The 15000-nt window shown below is 52.2% G+C and overlaps 1 protein-coding gene and 2 non-coding genes across 3 annotated transcripts; all 3 read right to left on the bottom strand.

Moving 5' to 3' along the window:
• Window positions 1–230: 230 nt before the first annotated feature.
• On the bottom strand, window positions 231–9953 carry TRIM7 (tripartite motif containing 7). Its single transcript, XM_057387193.1, has 8 exons — window positions 9888–9953; window positions 8208–8634; window positions 7537–7632; window positions 6592–6822; window positions 5158–5180; window positions 4514–4629; window positions 3754–3789; window positions 231–1758 (listed from the first exon to the last, which is right to left on the bottom strand). Exons 2-8 carry the CDS (start codon window positions 8622–8624, stop codon window positions 1244–1246), a joined length of 1434 nt encoding a protein of 477 aa, XP_057243176.1. The 5' UTR covers window positions 8625–8634; window positions 9888–9953; the 3' UTR covers window positions 231–1243.
• Window positions 9954–12504: 2551 nt separating this feature from the next.
• On the bottom strand, window positions 12505–12577 carry TRNAK-CUU (transfer RNA lysine (anticodon CUU)). Its single transcript has one exon. It is a non-coding gene; the product is annotated as a tRNA-Lys (tRNA).
• Window positions 12578–14781: 2204 nt separating this feature from the next.
• On the bottom strand, window positions 14782–14854 carry TRNAK-CUU (transfer RNA lysine (anticodon CUU)). The gene has a single exon. It is a non-coding gene; the product is annotated as a tRNA-Lys (tRNA).
• Window positions 14855–15000: the final 146 nt, after the last annotated feature.

Here is a 15000-nt window from a genome sequence, read left to right as displayed (position 1 = left end):
GGTAGGAATCAACCCAACAGATGAAAATTTGGGATGCCTCTGCTTTTTCTCATCTCAAACCACTGAGGAACTGTTGTTCTGGATGAAACAAACCTTCCCACCTCACCCCAAGTCTGTATTTTCTAAAAGAATTTATGTATTTTATGGAAAAGGTTCAAAAGCTGACCAACCCCAGAGTCCCCCTTTTTCAGCACTTTGGGCAAGAAGACACTCATTATTTTTTAAAGCTGCTTTTTATTTTTTTTTTTTTTTTGCAAAACCGGAGTGGACGAAGCAAAAGCAAGTTCAGCGTGAGCTCCTTGGCAAACCGAGAGCTTCCAGGCAAAAAGCAACGAGAAATGAGCATGAGCAGGGGATTTTGCTGAGAACCTGAGGAAACACGAGATTCAGCACCATAATCCATGCAAAACACGAGAACCACAAGGGGTGTTTTGGGGACATTTGTCCACACAGAGGCCTAGGCACAGGAGCACCACAGGGACAAAAGTATGTCTTGCTCAGGACAATCACTAAAAAAAAGCACCTTTTAACCTTTTCCAGAGGAGCCGTGTGTGGAGAACCAAACAGGGAGAGCAGCCAAAACCCCACAGCACCCCTTCCRCGCTGGACAGGTCAGACCTGGTGGCCAGTGGTCACCTGGGATAGTTCGGGCAGCTCTGATGACATTCCAGAAACAGCTTTTGGGGGACAATTATTACCCCAGGTGGGAGAAGAAAACAGAAAATACCTGGCTGGATTTCACATGGCCAACCAGGGGTACTTTGCCTTGAATGGATGCCTGAGGATTCCTGCTCAATCCCACCTTTCCCACAGGTCATTCACCCCATAAATATTCCATTTCCCAGCCATTGGTGCTTCCAAAGGGGTGGAGGAGACACTCCAGAGATTCACATTGATCCTTRAACCCCCATCTGGGTCAGACTCAGAGCCATGACCAACATCCGGAGGGCTCCTTCTCGCCCACCGACTAAGCTGGTCCAGGGCTGGGTTTCAGTTGGTGGCCAAAATCTTTGAGTTGGTGACCACAACCTTCCAACTGGTGACCACAACTTTAAGCTGGCAATCACAGTTTCTGGGGACCACTGGACATCTCCCTGGTTCCACTGCTCTGAGGACCCTCCTCGTGATGCTCCTCTGACCACGTGGTTTCCCGTCCCCCAGCCCACGTCCCACCAGCCAGGCTGATTTGAGCCTTTGAGCTTGTCCAGGGCCCAGGCCCTTTCCCAGCGCTCCCCGAGGCACATCAGGGGCACAGTTTGATGTAGGTGACGGTGGAACAGACTGAAAAGAGGGGGAACACCTTCTCCTGGAAGGCCACATTGAAGGTGAAGATGTGCTGCATGTTCTCGGCGTCATAGAAGGAAACCTCCTCGCCCTCGTAGTCCAGGTACACGCGGACCCGGCTGAGCTTGTGGCTGAGGCACAGCGGGGTGCGCTGGGGCGAGGTGACGGCCCAGTAGCGGCCCCCGTTCTGCTGCACGGCCCAAATCCCCTCCTCGGGGGAGAACTGCGTCAGCCCCTTCCTGCGGATGGACTCCCTGGCCACGCCGAAGGCCCAGCCGTCCGAGGGCCCCACCTCCACCTCCCAGTAGTGCCGCCCCGACGCGAAGCCCGTGGTGGCCAGGACCCGCGAGTTGGTGTCGAAGCGCTTGGGGTTGTCAGGCAGCTCCTGTTTCCTGCAGCCCATCCGGACGCTCTTGAGGTCAGCAGAGAGGATCAGCAGGTGGTTGGCCGAGTCGGGGTCCAGGGTCAGGTCCTCTGTTGGGGACAGCGGTGACAGTGGTCGGGACTCAGCAAGGGTGTGAGCAATGGAAAGCCCAATTCAGGGTGGGGGTTATCAGTTTCTGAACCCACACAGACCTCAATAATCCCACCCCAGCCCCAATGACCCCATCCCGACCACAGCAACTCCATCCAACGCCAATAACCCCCGCCCACGTGGATATCCTACACTGACACCCCCATGGACACCCCAATTCCCTTGGGGCGGGTGGGATTATTGATCTCATGCTGGTGCTGGCGAGAAATAGGGTGGCAACAACATGGGGCCACCAGGAGCAAAGAACATCATAAAAGCACATGCAGATAATTCATGGTTATTGACAGCAAAGATGGGCCTTAGATCAAGAACTTTTTTCCACATAAATTGATTTTTTATCTTGGTTTCTAGCTTGTACACACACAGGTGGGCTGTGACCTAAGGGCATCTTTCCACCTGGAGCAGCTCAAACCAAACATGCAGGTGCAGCTCAGTCCCATCAGCTTTTTTTCCCCTTTCCAAACTCAGGCTCAGAGGAAGCAATGAGCGACCTCAAATTGTGGTTGTAGTCAGCAAAGTCACCAGGATCCCATGAGACACTTAGTGGGCAGTTCAAAATGGGGCCTCAGGAGCTAAAACACGGCAGATGCTGTACCAGAAGGTACGAAATTCACAGRTTTGGATCAGGAAATGGCATAAAAATTTCCCAAAAAAGTCACAATGTGATTAAAAGCTTCACGGTACTTCGTAAAGATGGGGAAAGTTATAACAAGAACAGGGAAGGCTGAGATCATTTTTCCTTCAAAACTTAAGCACCAATTCCTCCCCAAAAGTGGGAGAGTGGCCAAAAACCAGCATCTCCTTCAGCAGAGACTGCCAATCCCACCAGCAAAATCATGGGGAAACAGGTCGGAATGAGCTGATTACATCAATGCCAATCTTTCTTATCTACAAAGTCTTCTCCTTCCTCAGGCATCTCCAGCTCCTGGAACCATCAGGATTTGGGTTTGAGGTTCAACCACARCACCGTGGGACAACACACAGCGAGTGACGCCTCTGCACATGCACCCACCCCCCTGGGCATGCAGCAAGTGGCCTTTGGCTCCTCCATGGCAGTCACACCTTCCTCCTTGTGTYTTCTGCCAACTTTTGGCATTTGCAGAGGTGGCGGGGGTGGGGGGCAGGCATTGTTTGTGAAAGGGTCCAACCCATGGGTTGTCCTCCTTTGCGACCCCCGTGCAAAAAAAACGAGCTTTTTCTTCAGAAAACTTTGCTCTGGGCACCCTCACATCAGGGGGAGGAGAACGGGCAGGGGGACRGGGGGACAGTTTTTAATCTCAAGGTGAGGTCAGAGGGGTGAGGCTGATTCCAGAATTCCTGCAGAGCCCATTCCTGGGGGCTCGTCCAGCATGGAAAAACTTGTGGGCTTCRTTTGCCAGTCAAATTCATGACTTCTTCTATGAAAAGGAGTTAAACTCTTAATTAGCTTAAAAAAAAATAAAAGTTAAATTCTGCTGGTATTTAATTTAAATTTTTAAATAATTTCCGAAATCAGCCAAATCACGCTGGGAATTAACCCCTCTGACTTCACACTGGAGTGGATGCCAGAGCTCACAGCCCCCCATCCCAATTCCCAGGGGAAACAGGAGCCCAGCAGAACAAATTTGGCAGACTAAGGGGCAGTTGTGGCTCGGGATGGCTTTTTGGGCTCAAATCTGTGGGTTTGTTAAGTGCAAACAGGCAGAGAGGACCTGGCTGAGCTGTCAGATCCCCGGCGTCAGTTAGAAAAATCGGCTTTGAGCTCTGGAGCTGAGCAGGCTGGATCTGGAAATCATCGAGAGAGAAGAAATTAAGGGGAAAAAAAGAAATCTAGARTGTCTTTTCCCTTTTTTTTTCTTCTTCCTTTTTGTCCCTTTCTCTTTGGCTTTGCGAAATACAACCACAATTTCAAGTCTTTGCTCTGGGTGCTATGTCTGAAATATCATCTTTTTTACCTTTTTCACCTCTTCCCAGTTCATCCTGCAGTTGTTCTGAAAAGGAGGAGAGACAAACATGAATGGTGACACCCAGAGAGACGAAAAGGACACCCCAAATCTCCTTTAGGGGACCAAAGCACCAGCAAGAGCTGAGGGTGGAAGAGCGCCAGTTCCTACTTGTTCATGTCACAAGGGAGAATCCCTGCTAAATATATTTAATTTTCATTAAAAATGCCCTTCTGGGCATGAAGAAAACACAGGATTTATTTAAACCATATTTATTGTGCCCTACCACATCTGTGCCTGAAGAGATTCCAAGCCTTGAGCACATACTTTAAGCCAATTCTCATCTGACRGTGTAATTTCCATTTAGAAATTATTCATATTTTTCTCTTCTAGAGCCGTTGTTTTTGGTGTTTTTTTGCCTTTCCAGCTCTCTCAACACCATCTCATGGTTTTCTGTTTTCCTGCAAGTGCAGGGCTTGGCAATCTCAGCACAAAACTCCTTGAAATTAAAGATTTTATTGCACCAAAACTGATGTTCATGCTTGGAGTTTCCCCTCTTTAAAACAGCCCCACATTTCCTTCCCCAGCAGCCTGGCGAGGACAAGTCTCCTCTTGCTTGTGCCCAGCTCCAGAACAAGGAAAAGGTTCCCCATTGTGATTTCTGGACCTATCTCGGTGCCCAGGAACCCTCGAGCAGCATCCCTGGCATTCCCACCCCTCTCTCCACGCACCAGCAAAGGCCAGGGATTATTTTTAAACATTTTCCACCCACCTCGGAATTTCTTCAAGACTTTCTCAAGGATGACGGTCTTGAGGGAGAAGTTGCAGATGTGCATCTTCATGTCGGTGCAGACGGGGATGGGCTTGTGGCACTTCACATCATCACTCCTGCCAGGGGAAGAAGGGAAAAACAAGGGATTTGTTGATATTTCCCTATTTCCATCTCCGTTTGCCWCTGATGCTCCTGCCCCATACCCCCCAGAGGATCCCGCTGGGATTTCACTCTCCTTGGGGTGAGGAAAGTAGGATTTAGGTGCGGATTTTGAGGCTCCTCTGGGGTGATGTGGGCATTTTCTTGGGTATCCCCCTCCCCCCCGCTCCTGCTGCACCTCCAAGGTCACTTTTGGAGCTCAGTGGTGCCTGAACTGCTGTGCTGAGGGAACTGTGTGTGAGCAAATAAGGGAATTTGGGGTTTCTGCTCTCATTTGACTCTTGAAGAAGCTGCCTGGTAKGAAAAAGACTGTGAAAATCAGATTTCCAAAAAGCTGGAAGAGACTTAGGGCTTGCAAAGAGCAGGGGGCAAATTCCATCCTCCCTGATGCCTCCCTCTGGCACGTGGACTGTGGACATGGACCTCCAGACAGGGATGGGGAGGGGTGAAAGCCTGGAGGCAGCAGGGAGAGCAGAATTCCATACCTGCTTATGATGCCCATCACATCCTGGAAAGGAAAAAGAGAGACTGAGTGAAATCCCCATGCTCTGTCCCCACCAGAGCGATTCCCACTCATCAAACCCATCTGGGATGGCCATCCCTGGTGGATGCAGCCAGCAGGATTCCAGCTCTGGCAGGTGACACTTCTTCCAAATCCCACCCCACTCTCTGCAACCTGGCTGCTTCAGGGGGACCCTTCCCCGTGGCCCATCCRCAAATCCCCGGCCTTGTTCCCATGGAATGTGCTGGGATTTAGGCTGGAAGGTGCCTTCAGAGGCTCCCATTSTCCCACTGCTCCGAGCAGGTTTTCCAGCTCTGTGGTTCCTCTGCCGGTGCGTGGCTGTTGTGAACCCACAGGTGAGAACCCGGCAGCCTCAGGGATGTTTYTGGGGTCTCCCTGCTGCTCTCCCACTCCTGGGAGGGCCCTGTCAACCATGCGAAGCCTTGAGGGGCAGGAGGTACCTGGCAACATCCACCTGCCCGAGGCCCCTGACACAACCTGAACAGTTCTGCACCTTGATGTCTCCGTGACTTCTGGACTCCCATGGTTTGATCACCACCAAGAAAAGCTTGGGATATCTCATCCCACCCTGGGATGGGCGGGGGAATGATGCTCCCTCAGGGAGGGTGGATTATGGAGGTAAATTAAGGTTCAAATGTGCTCGATAAAGTTGCAACACAGCAAACAGACACCGAACTGAGCCATTGTTTTTTCTCACTCTGGTGCCCTCCAAACACATTCCAAACTCCACACAAAGCCAGAGGCACCTCCCGGGGGCTGGGAAAGGACCCTGGAGCCAGCCCAGAGCTCCCAACCTGCTTTTTAATAAAACACCAGCTGTTATGGGTCGTTTCTCGTGGGTGCCAGCGCCGCCTGCGCAGAGACCACGTGGGGTGAATTTCCACCCACAGCTGAGTCCTGAAACAATCTGCAAATATTGACAGTACCCGGAATGCAGCCCGGGAGGGAATTTAACCCTGTGCAGSTCTGGGGGAGCCACCAGCACGATCTGCTCCATTTCATAAAAACAAGCTCAATTCAAAGGTCACCCGTGGCCCTCCTGCCATTGAGGGGGGGAAGAGCTGCAGGATTTCAGGATTTTGGGCACCCTGGGGTTGCTTTCCTAGACTGGAAAGGAGAGCTTGGTCTAACTCAGCTCGGAACACCCTGAAACCAAGGGTTTGGTGGTGCTAGAAAGGTCGAGACAAGTTCATGGAGGAAAAAAATTTTTAAAGTTGAAGAGGACACTCTGTTCCAGGGTGTTCTTAAGCTGGAGAGAGCTTGGGGCACCTCCTTGTACCATCCACTTATTAAAGACAGAATAAAAAAAGGACTTTTATCCCAAAACACCTCTACAGGATCCATAAACAAATTGAAAAAGGAGGAATACAGTGGTGATTGAGACCTGACATCTCACCTTGAGGAACTCAAGCATGGGCTGCTGGATTTTCTCCTCCAGCTCAGTGATGAGCTTGTTGAGGAGCGTGATCTCCTTGGAGAGGTCGGTGATGTTCTCATTCTGCCTCTTGGAGATGTTCTTCTCCATCTTCTCCAGCTGCCCCAGCAGGATGTTCTCCTGGTCATGCAGGAACTGCCGCAGCCGCTCAAACTCCGAGAGCAGTTTCTGCCGCTCACTCTCGATGGTTTTCTGGAAATGAAACACAGCAAAAAGGGGTTGACAGGAGAGAGGAATTTGGAGTGCTGGCCTGGAGGGACTGGGAACCATCATTTGGGAASGAATGAGCAGACAGAGCAGGTAGCATTCCCAGACAAAAGCCTTGGGAAGAGTGGGCATAGGAGAGCCAAACCCCTGCCCACTGGGATCTCTCGTTCCTCAGCTCTGCCACCACTCCAGTTTCTGTTGCATTTGCCATTTCAAACACCCCAAACGCCCTCCGGGACAGTGCCAGGGGTGAACAGGAACATTTTGCTCCAGGAAATGCATCCTTTGGCACCATGAAGTGTTTCATTTGCTTCACTCCACATTATCCTTCAGGACAGGTCCAGCAGGTCCACCCGGGCCCCCAAAGAAGGGCCCTTCATGCTCTGCCTTTGGCATSGTTCCTGACCCCAGGGCTCGGGGCAGACTGAACTGTGTCTAACCCTGCCAGCCACCAAAATAACAGGCAATTGCAGAGGTGCTAAAAACACCCCAGCGATGGTAGAGCAGCAAGATGGGCCAGGGCAGCTCGGAGGGTTTTGGCCCAGGTAGGGGGGACATGAGCCCCTTGAAACTACTTTTGTCTTGGAGGTGACAGTCTGGGAGAGGAATTATTTTCAGTGGGATGAGGTATTTTTCTTTCTGYTGCCACAGGGTCCTCACCCCCTCCAGGCTTCCCAACCACCCTGTCCTGGGACATACCAACAACTCCTGGGTTTTCTTATCATCGTTCACTTTGAACTCCAGCAGCTCCTGCCGCTCCTTCCTCAGGAAATCCAAGCGCCCCTGGATTTTCTCCTGGGAGCAAAGGAAGRGGATGTGACCGGTGTTACTTTCTCTCTTTCATTTCGCCCCTCTGCCTGCAGGGTTTGCGCTTTACTAAGTGGGATGCGCAGGGAAGAAAACAAGGGATGCGCTCACCRGGAAATCCCTCTGCCTCAACTCCGCCCAAGCCGGGCGGCCCCAAGGACCACCAGAACCCCTCCCCCAAAAAAGGGAAGGGCGGATGCCGGGGACGAGACGTGCTCTGTTCACACCGGCTCCTGGCACAGGCGAAGTTCGGCCCGGCTTTAATCAACTTGGCTCATCTCTGGAAGACCTCCCAGCCCCGGARTACTCGCGGGTGTTTGGCTGCGTTATCTGTTCCCCTCCCCGCGAGGCAGTGCCTGGGAAAACCCCAGAAAGCACGGCAATGCAGGAGAGGGGCGCGCTCGTCCAGAGAGGACGCGTTCTCCCAGCTTTTTGGGAGGCTGGGAAGCATCGCCAGCTGTTCCGGAGGGCGTTCGAGGCGGGGGCAAAGCCGGGTGACACCGCGGGGACAAACGCAGCTCCCCGGTGAGTCTCCCGCGGGACGCACGGACGGACAAACAGACCTTGTACTCCTCGGACGCCTCGTCCACGGGCACGACAGCGTGGGGCCGGTGCTCCCGGGACCTGTCGCACACCACGCAGATGCTCCTGCGGTCGTCCTTGCAGTAGAGCTTCAGCGCCTCGCGGTGCTTGGGACAGAGCGCGTCCTCCTCGGCGCCCTTGGCCCCGCGCAGCGTGAACTGGCTGATGATCTCGGACATGTTCGCCAGCTGCCGGTTGGGGCGGAAGCTTTTCTGGTGGAAAACCTCCCGGCACTGCGGGCACGGGAAATCCATCTCCAGGTCCTTCCAGCTCTTGACGATGCACGCCCGGCAGAAGTTGTGCCCGCACTCGATGGACACGGGGTCCTTGAAGAACTCCAGGCACACGGAGCAAGTGGCCTCGTCCTGGAGGTTTCCGGGCAGGAACACGGCTGCCATGGCCTCTCTCCTGCGGGTGAGGAATGGTTTCAGCGGGGCTGGAGCAGGAATGCCGGGCACCCGGCCCCCGGGGGCGGTGCTCTTCCAGGAAAGCGGCCGCTGCCCGAGGTCACTCCTGCAGTGTCCTGTTTCTCCGGGACAGGGATCGGGACCTGGGCACTGGGGGACACGCAGSAAATCAGGAAAACTGCCCTCTGATCCCCATAAATCCTTGGTGTCTTGGTTTTTTGTTTTTTTTTTTAACCTTTCAGCAGGGGCGGATRGGAAGAAGAAAATCTTTTGGGACACACTCCCGTTTGAGGTGTCACTGGCTCTGGGTGGCGCTGATTTGTGGCTGAGCTGGTGCTAAATCTGAGCCCTGGGACTTGTGCGGAGCAGCTGCTCCAGGCTCAAATCCAGGGAACCATCTGAGCCCTCGTTAAAGTTCTGTTTCATCCCTGAAACTTCAGCTGGAGACTCAAATGACCTGGTTGAGCTCCAGAACTCATCAAGGGACATAAAAAGCAACAGGAGAAAGGGAATACACGAGGATGGAAAGCCCTTAGCAAGATCTGTGCATGAGTTTCCCGAATCTATAAAGATCAAGCTCAGGGAGGAGAGGTTCAAGTTACCATGGAGTAGGAAATGTGGAATCCTCTGAAGAGCAATTTGTCTGCTCCTAATGAGGACTTGAAATCAGATCGATTGATCCATAAATTCTTTTCCTGATTTGAAAGCCAGCCCCTGCTGATCCAACACCTCCAAGTCGGGATCTTGGACACATCTGGAGCTACAGGGAGACAAATCCCAACCCCAGAGGACCTGCTGGAGGAATTAATGAGCAAAACCAGTCCTSGAATTGTCCTACAGAGCACTACCATCTCTGCGCATGTTTATCTGCATCTTTTCATATGTATATTTATATTTTTAATCTATTTTTATATATTTATGTCAGTGCCTATGGAAGGGGAATTCCGTCTCTCCCACCTTCTGTTTCTTTTGATCTGTAAATAAACACAACCGTGTATGTTTTTCCTATCCCACACATTTTTCCTCACGTTTCTACAGAGAAAGGATGAGGTGGTGCCTGTGAACTGGAGGTAAATCCACATCCCAACCCAGGGATGCACAACCAGCCAAGGAAAACAGTGMGAGCCCCGGACAGAAGCCAGAGGCAGCCCGGTGGGGAAAACAAGGAGAAGGAGGTGGAGTGCAGGAAATAAAGGGGCAGAGGGAACCAGCGCATCCCAACCCCTCCCCGTGTCCCCGGCTGCCCCCGCGTACCTCGGAGCGGAGGCGTCGGAAAGGGGCGTCCKGTCAAATCGCCCGAATCGCCCCGAATTTTGCGTCGGGACGGGTCTAGAGGGGGCCAGCTGGGCGGCGAGCCGGGACGCCGCGGGGTCCCAGCGGGACGGGGTCCGTGGCAGCCGCTCCGCCGAGCTCTGGCGRAGGAAACCAGCGGCGGCTGCAGCTGCGGCCGCCTCGGACATCGCGGCACCGCTCGAGCTCCGGGTCCTTGCCGGCCCTCGGGTGCCCCATTTGTTCCCTCCGTCACCACCACTCCCCTCCCGTCTCACTTACCATTCCTTCCCTTCCCCCATTGCTTCTATCCTGGGCACCCACCGGGTCTTTCCCTCCTCCTCCTCCTCCTCCTCCTCCTCCTCCTCCTCCTCCTCCTCTTTGTTCCCGCTCTCCCGGGCTCTGCTCCTCTCCTCTGTGCCAAAGCTCTTTTCCCTTCCCAGCGCCAGGATCGCGTTTCCAGCACCTCCCTTCAGCTGTCCCCAAGCCCGGACTTTCTCCGCGGGGTCTCGGCAGCCCTCTTCAGAAATCTCATCCCTCCTTCCAGAGGCTCGGCCGAGCTCGGGAAAGAGCAGAGCTTTTCACCCCTCTTCCAAAACGGTCAAAAAAATCCATCTTGCTGCTCCTATTTGGGAAGAAAAGGACAGAAACGTCTCCTGTGGGGCATCTCCCACCTGCCGCAGGTGTGTTGCTCAGGTAAAGAGATATTGGGACACCCAAACGAACAGGAACAGRGGGAAATAAAAGGAAAAGGCAGAGYGAGTCCCTGTCAGATAAATATCTATTGCCTATAAATCTATAGATCAATGAATATCTACTGGATGCATAAATCCTTTATTTCCCCAGGCTTCCAGGARCTCCCTGATGTTCCTCTCCTAAAATTCCCAGCCAGAAGCTTCCCAGACCTGCACTGCAGGAAAAAAAAAAAAAAAACAAGATGCGACTAGGAGGAAGCTCCTTGGCTCGCCCTTGGGGTTTGGGTGTCAGGATCATGTTCGGGGCCACCAGCTGCTCCCAGACCACCAGGAATGCTGAGTCTGGAGAGCTGGAAACAGGAGAGGTTGCCTGAAGCAGGGAAACAAGAACTCGAGCCACATACAGTTGCCAGTGCCGAGCCTGAAAGTTTATTTTAGAGCTGAGACCAAATCAAGGTGCACAGCGGGAGGCCCGCAGGTCCCACCCTCCCTAATTGCGGGTGATGAGCATTTGGGATTCAGTCGAGGAGCGCGTGGGGGTCCCGGTCGCGGTCCTGCCGGCTCAGTCCGTGCGCTCCTCGCCCCACTCCTCGTTGCASAGATCGGTCTCGCAGCACGAGTAGCGGGAGCTCAGGCGGGACTCGGCGTCGGATGCTCTCTCCCGACCGCAGTTCAGGGCAGAGGTGCAGCCTTGCTGGTAATAAAGGGTCACCTTTCCTACAGAGGGGAGGAGAACGCCACAAACCCCGTAAAAATTCAGAGTCTGGGATTTGGTGGGAAAACAAGCTCTGAAATATCCCCCCCCCCCCGAAATCAGGTCATAGTTTGGTTTAAATAAAAGAAAAATTAATTCAGGGGAGGCACCCACAGAGACAAACACACACCATCACCTCCTCCCCCCCTCCACTTGTCTGGGAGGGAAAGCCTAGCCTGGTCCTAAAAAAAACTTTTTGAAACTTTTTTAAGACAACCTCCATGGAAAGGATGAACTCCACCCSTCCCATCCTCCCTTTCCCAGCAGCTTCATGGCCGCATCCTCACCCATCCACAGGAGCAATTTGGTTTTCCAGGGACAGGGAGAAACTCCCTGGAGGAAAGGAAAGGATGGGGAAAGCAAAGGAACCCCTCAGCGAACGCACCCAGGGTGGTTTTGATGAGGGCACACTTCTCCCGGCGCTCGCAGGTGGTGACATTGGCGCCCCGGAAACACCCGACCAAGGGGATCTTGTACTTGCAGACGTGGCATCGCAGTGCCTCAGCTGCAGCAGAGCAGAAAAAAATGGGATCAACTTTGAGAAGAGCTGGGGAAAATCCTGCCCTGAGCGCTGGGATGACGCTGGGGGTGCCACCGTTATTAAACCCGATTTATTCCCTGCTCACCGACTCCGATGCACAGGATGAGACTCAGCCCCAGCAGCAGCAGCTTCATCGTGGAGCAGGGACAGGTCCTGAGTTCCAGGCGCTTCCCAGCCCAGCCCGGCGCTCCCTGGAATGAGAACGGCTCTGTGATGAGTTAATTTAAATTTAAATTAATTAATTAATTAATTGCTGCGATGAGTTCCCTCCCTCGGTGCTCAGACCTGGGATGGGGTGGGGGGAAAAAACCCAACCCTGCCGGTGCTTTTGTTTTGTGCCTTTTGGGGAAAAATGAGCCGAAAAAGCATGGTTTGCATCATGACATAATCTTTAGAAACTGTAATATGGGGAATTCTGGTGATTTTAGTGCTTGTGATTAGCAGGGCAGGAACGTCCCATGGGAATAAAATTATTTAACGAGGAAAAAAGGCACTTTATTGCCAAAGGGGCTGAGACGCGGCGCTGGTAACTGAACCCATACCAAGCGGATTGGGGTCCATGAAAAGAAAAAAAAAGATCAGATTTTATTGAAGAGAAAAATTACAACACATCGCCCAACGTGGGGCTCGAACCCACGACCCTGAGATTAAGAGTCTCATGCTCTACCGACTGAGCTAGCCGGGCCTGCTCGGGGAGTTTTACACTAAAAACATAAATTGGATGTGCGTTAGTAAAATGTCTAATTATCTAATAACTAAATTAGTTTCGATTTTACCAAACATAAAAATAAGAGTATAGAACGTAAATATCAAAGTATAGAATATGAAACTATGTGGAAATATTAAATACATATTTATGTGTTATAAAACAGGACATATTTAAGTACTAGAAATATATTTTATCTATTCATTTACATATTATTCTATATGATGTATTAATATATTTTATATGTAATATGTTCAAATATTATAAATGCTCCCCGGGAGTTTGAAGGGATGTTGGGGTGATACCGACGGACACGGAGCGCCCAAGGACAGCCCGGCAAATCCCCCAAAAGCCCCGGCGCGGGTCCCTTACCCAACTCTCCGCTCCCTCCGCATTCCCGGCGCCGGCGCCCCGCGCTCCCTTTATCCCCGCGCTGCCCTCGGGGCCTGAACGACCCCGGAGCCCTCGGGAGACGCCGCCCCCGGGGAACAATGCCCGGGAGCAGCTGGACAAACACCGGGACACGCGGTGACCCCCGGCGGCCGCACCGTTCCGGGGCTCCGGAGTCCCTCTGTGCCCCCATCCCAAACGGGAACCGGCCCAAAGAACCCGCGTACCGCGGGACTGGGAAATGGGGATAGAACCCGGGGATTTGGGAAATGGGGGTAGAAATGGGGATAGAACGCTGACCCGGGGATTGGGGAAATGGGGATGGAACCCTGAGCCGGGGAATTGGGAAATGGGGATAGAAATGGGGATAGAACCCGGGGATTTGGGAAATGGGGATAGAACCCGGGGATTTGGGAAATGGCGATAGAACCCTGACCCAGGGATTGGGGAAATGGGGATAGAAATGGGGATAGAACCCTGAGCCGGGGATTGGGGAAATGGGGATGGAACCCTGACCCGGGGATTGGGGAAATGGGGATAGAACCCGGGGATCTGGGAAATGGGGATGGAACCCTGACCCGGGGATTTGGGAAATGGGGATAGAACCCGGGGATTGGGAAATGGGGATAGAACCCAGGGATCTGGGAAATAGGGATGGAACCCTGACCCGGGGCTTTGGGAAATGGGGATAGAACCCTGACCCGGGGATTTGGGAAATGGGGATGGAATCCTGACCCGGGGATTGGGGAAATGGGGATAGAACCCGGGGATTTGGGAAATGGGGATGGAACCCTGACCAGGGGATTGGGGAAATGGGGATGGAACCCTGACCAGGGATTGGGGAAATGGGGATGGAACCCTGACCCGGGGATTGGGGAAATGGGGATGGAACCCTGACCAGGGGATTTGGGAAATGGGGATGGAACCCTGAGCCGGGGATTTGGGAAATGGGGATGGAACCCGGGGATTTGGGAAATGGGGATAGAAATGGGGATGGAACCCTGACCCGGGGATTTCATCTGCATGGTCACGGCCTTAATTAATGACAGGAATAATTAACGACAGGACGTGATGAATTCCCCTGCCTCCTTGCTCCAGGTTATTTCCAAGGCCTTTGGTGCCAACCCCATCCCGGTGTTTGTGCAGCTGTCCGGACAGTACCGGGACCTTCCCGAGCGTGAAATTCCTGGTGTCGATCCAATCCCTCCGTTTTAGGGCATAAATCCTCAYTTTTAACGAGCTAATCCTCATTTTTAGGGCACAACCTCTCCTTTTTAGGGCACAAACCCTCTTTTATAGGGCTCAAATCCTCACACYTAAGTTCCAAAGCCCCCTTTTTGGGCACGATTCCCGTTTTTATGGCAAATCCCCTCATTTTTAGAGCACAACCMCTCACTTAAGGACATAAAGCCTATTTTTAGTGCACAAACCCTCCAATTTATGGCACAACCCCCTCTTTTTAGGGCACAATCCCTCATTTCCAAATTTTTGGGTTTATCTCAGTTTGATTAGGGTTTCTTTTCTGTTGCATTGTGGGGTTTTTTACTACTAATGGGGTGAATAAAACCAGTAAAACTGGAATAATATTTTAAAAATGAAAARTTATCTAATAAGATAAATAAACATAATAATGATAAATATTAAAAGAATTTTAAAACAAATAATGAAATAAGACTAAAGGTTTAGACAATAAAAATATGTAAGCAAAAGAATAATAGTTTTAAAATTATAAGAAATAAACGGTAAAAAATCTCAGCTTTGGGTAAGTGAGGAGGGAAAAGGAAAATAAACTCCGCCCAACGTGGGGCTCGAACCCACGACCCTGAGATTAAGAGTCTCATGCTCTACCGACTGAGCTAGCCGGGCTCCTGCGGGTGAACGCTGCAGCTTTCCAAGAAATGGATGGAGGCCAGAAAAAACGCGATTTTCTGGGACATCAGGGCAGAGGCCGCCGCACCTCCCGCGGCTGCTTCCTCTGAAGTTAAAAACCTTTTTAATCAATGCGTCTTTTT

This window comes from Malurus melanocephalus, unplaced genomic scaffold (assembly GCF_030028575.1).
Source record: "Malurus melanocephalus ecotype Western Australia unplaced genomic scaffold, MMel_1.1 scaffold_1155, whole genome shotgun sequence".
NCBI lineage: Eukaryota > Metazoa > Chordata > Aves > Passeriformes > Maluridae > Malurus > Malurus melanocephalus.
Note: the sequence above shows the minus strand (reverse complement) of the source record. Positions and strands in the feature narration are given on the sequence as shown.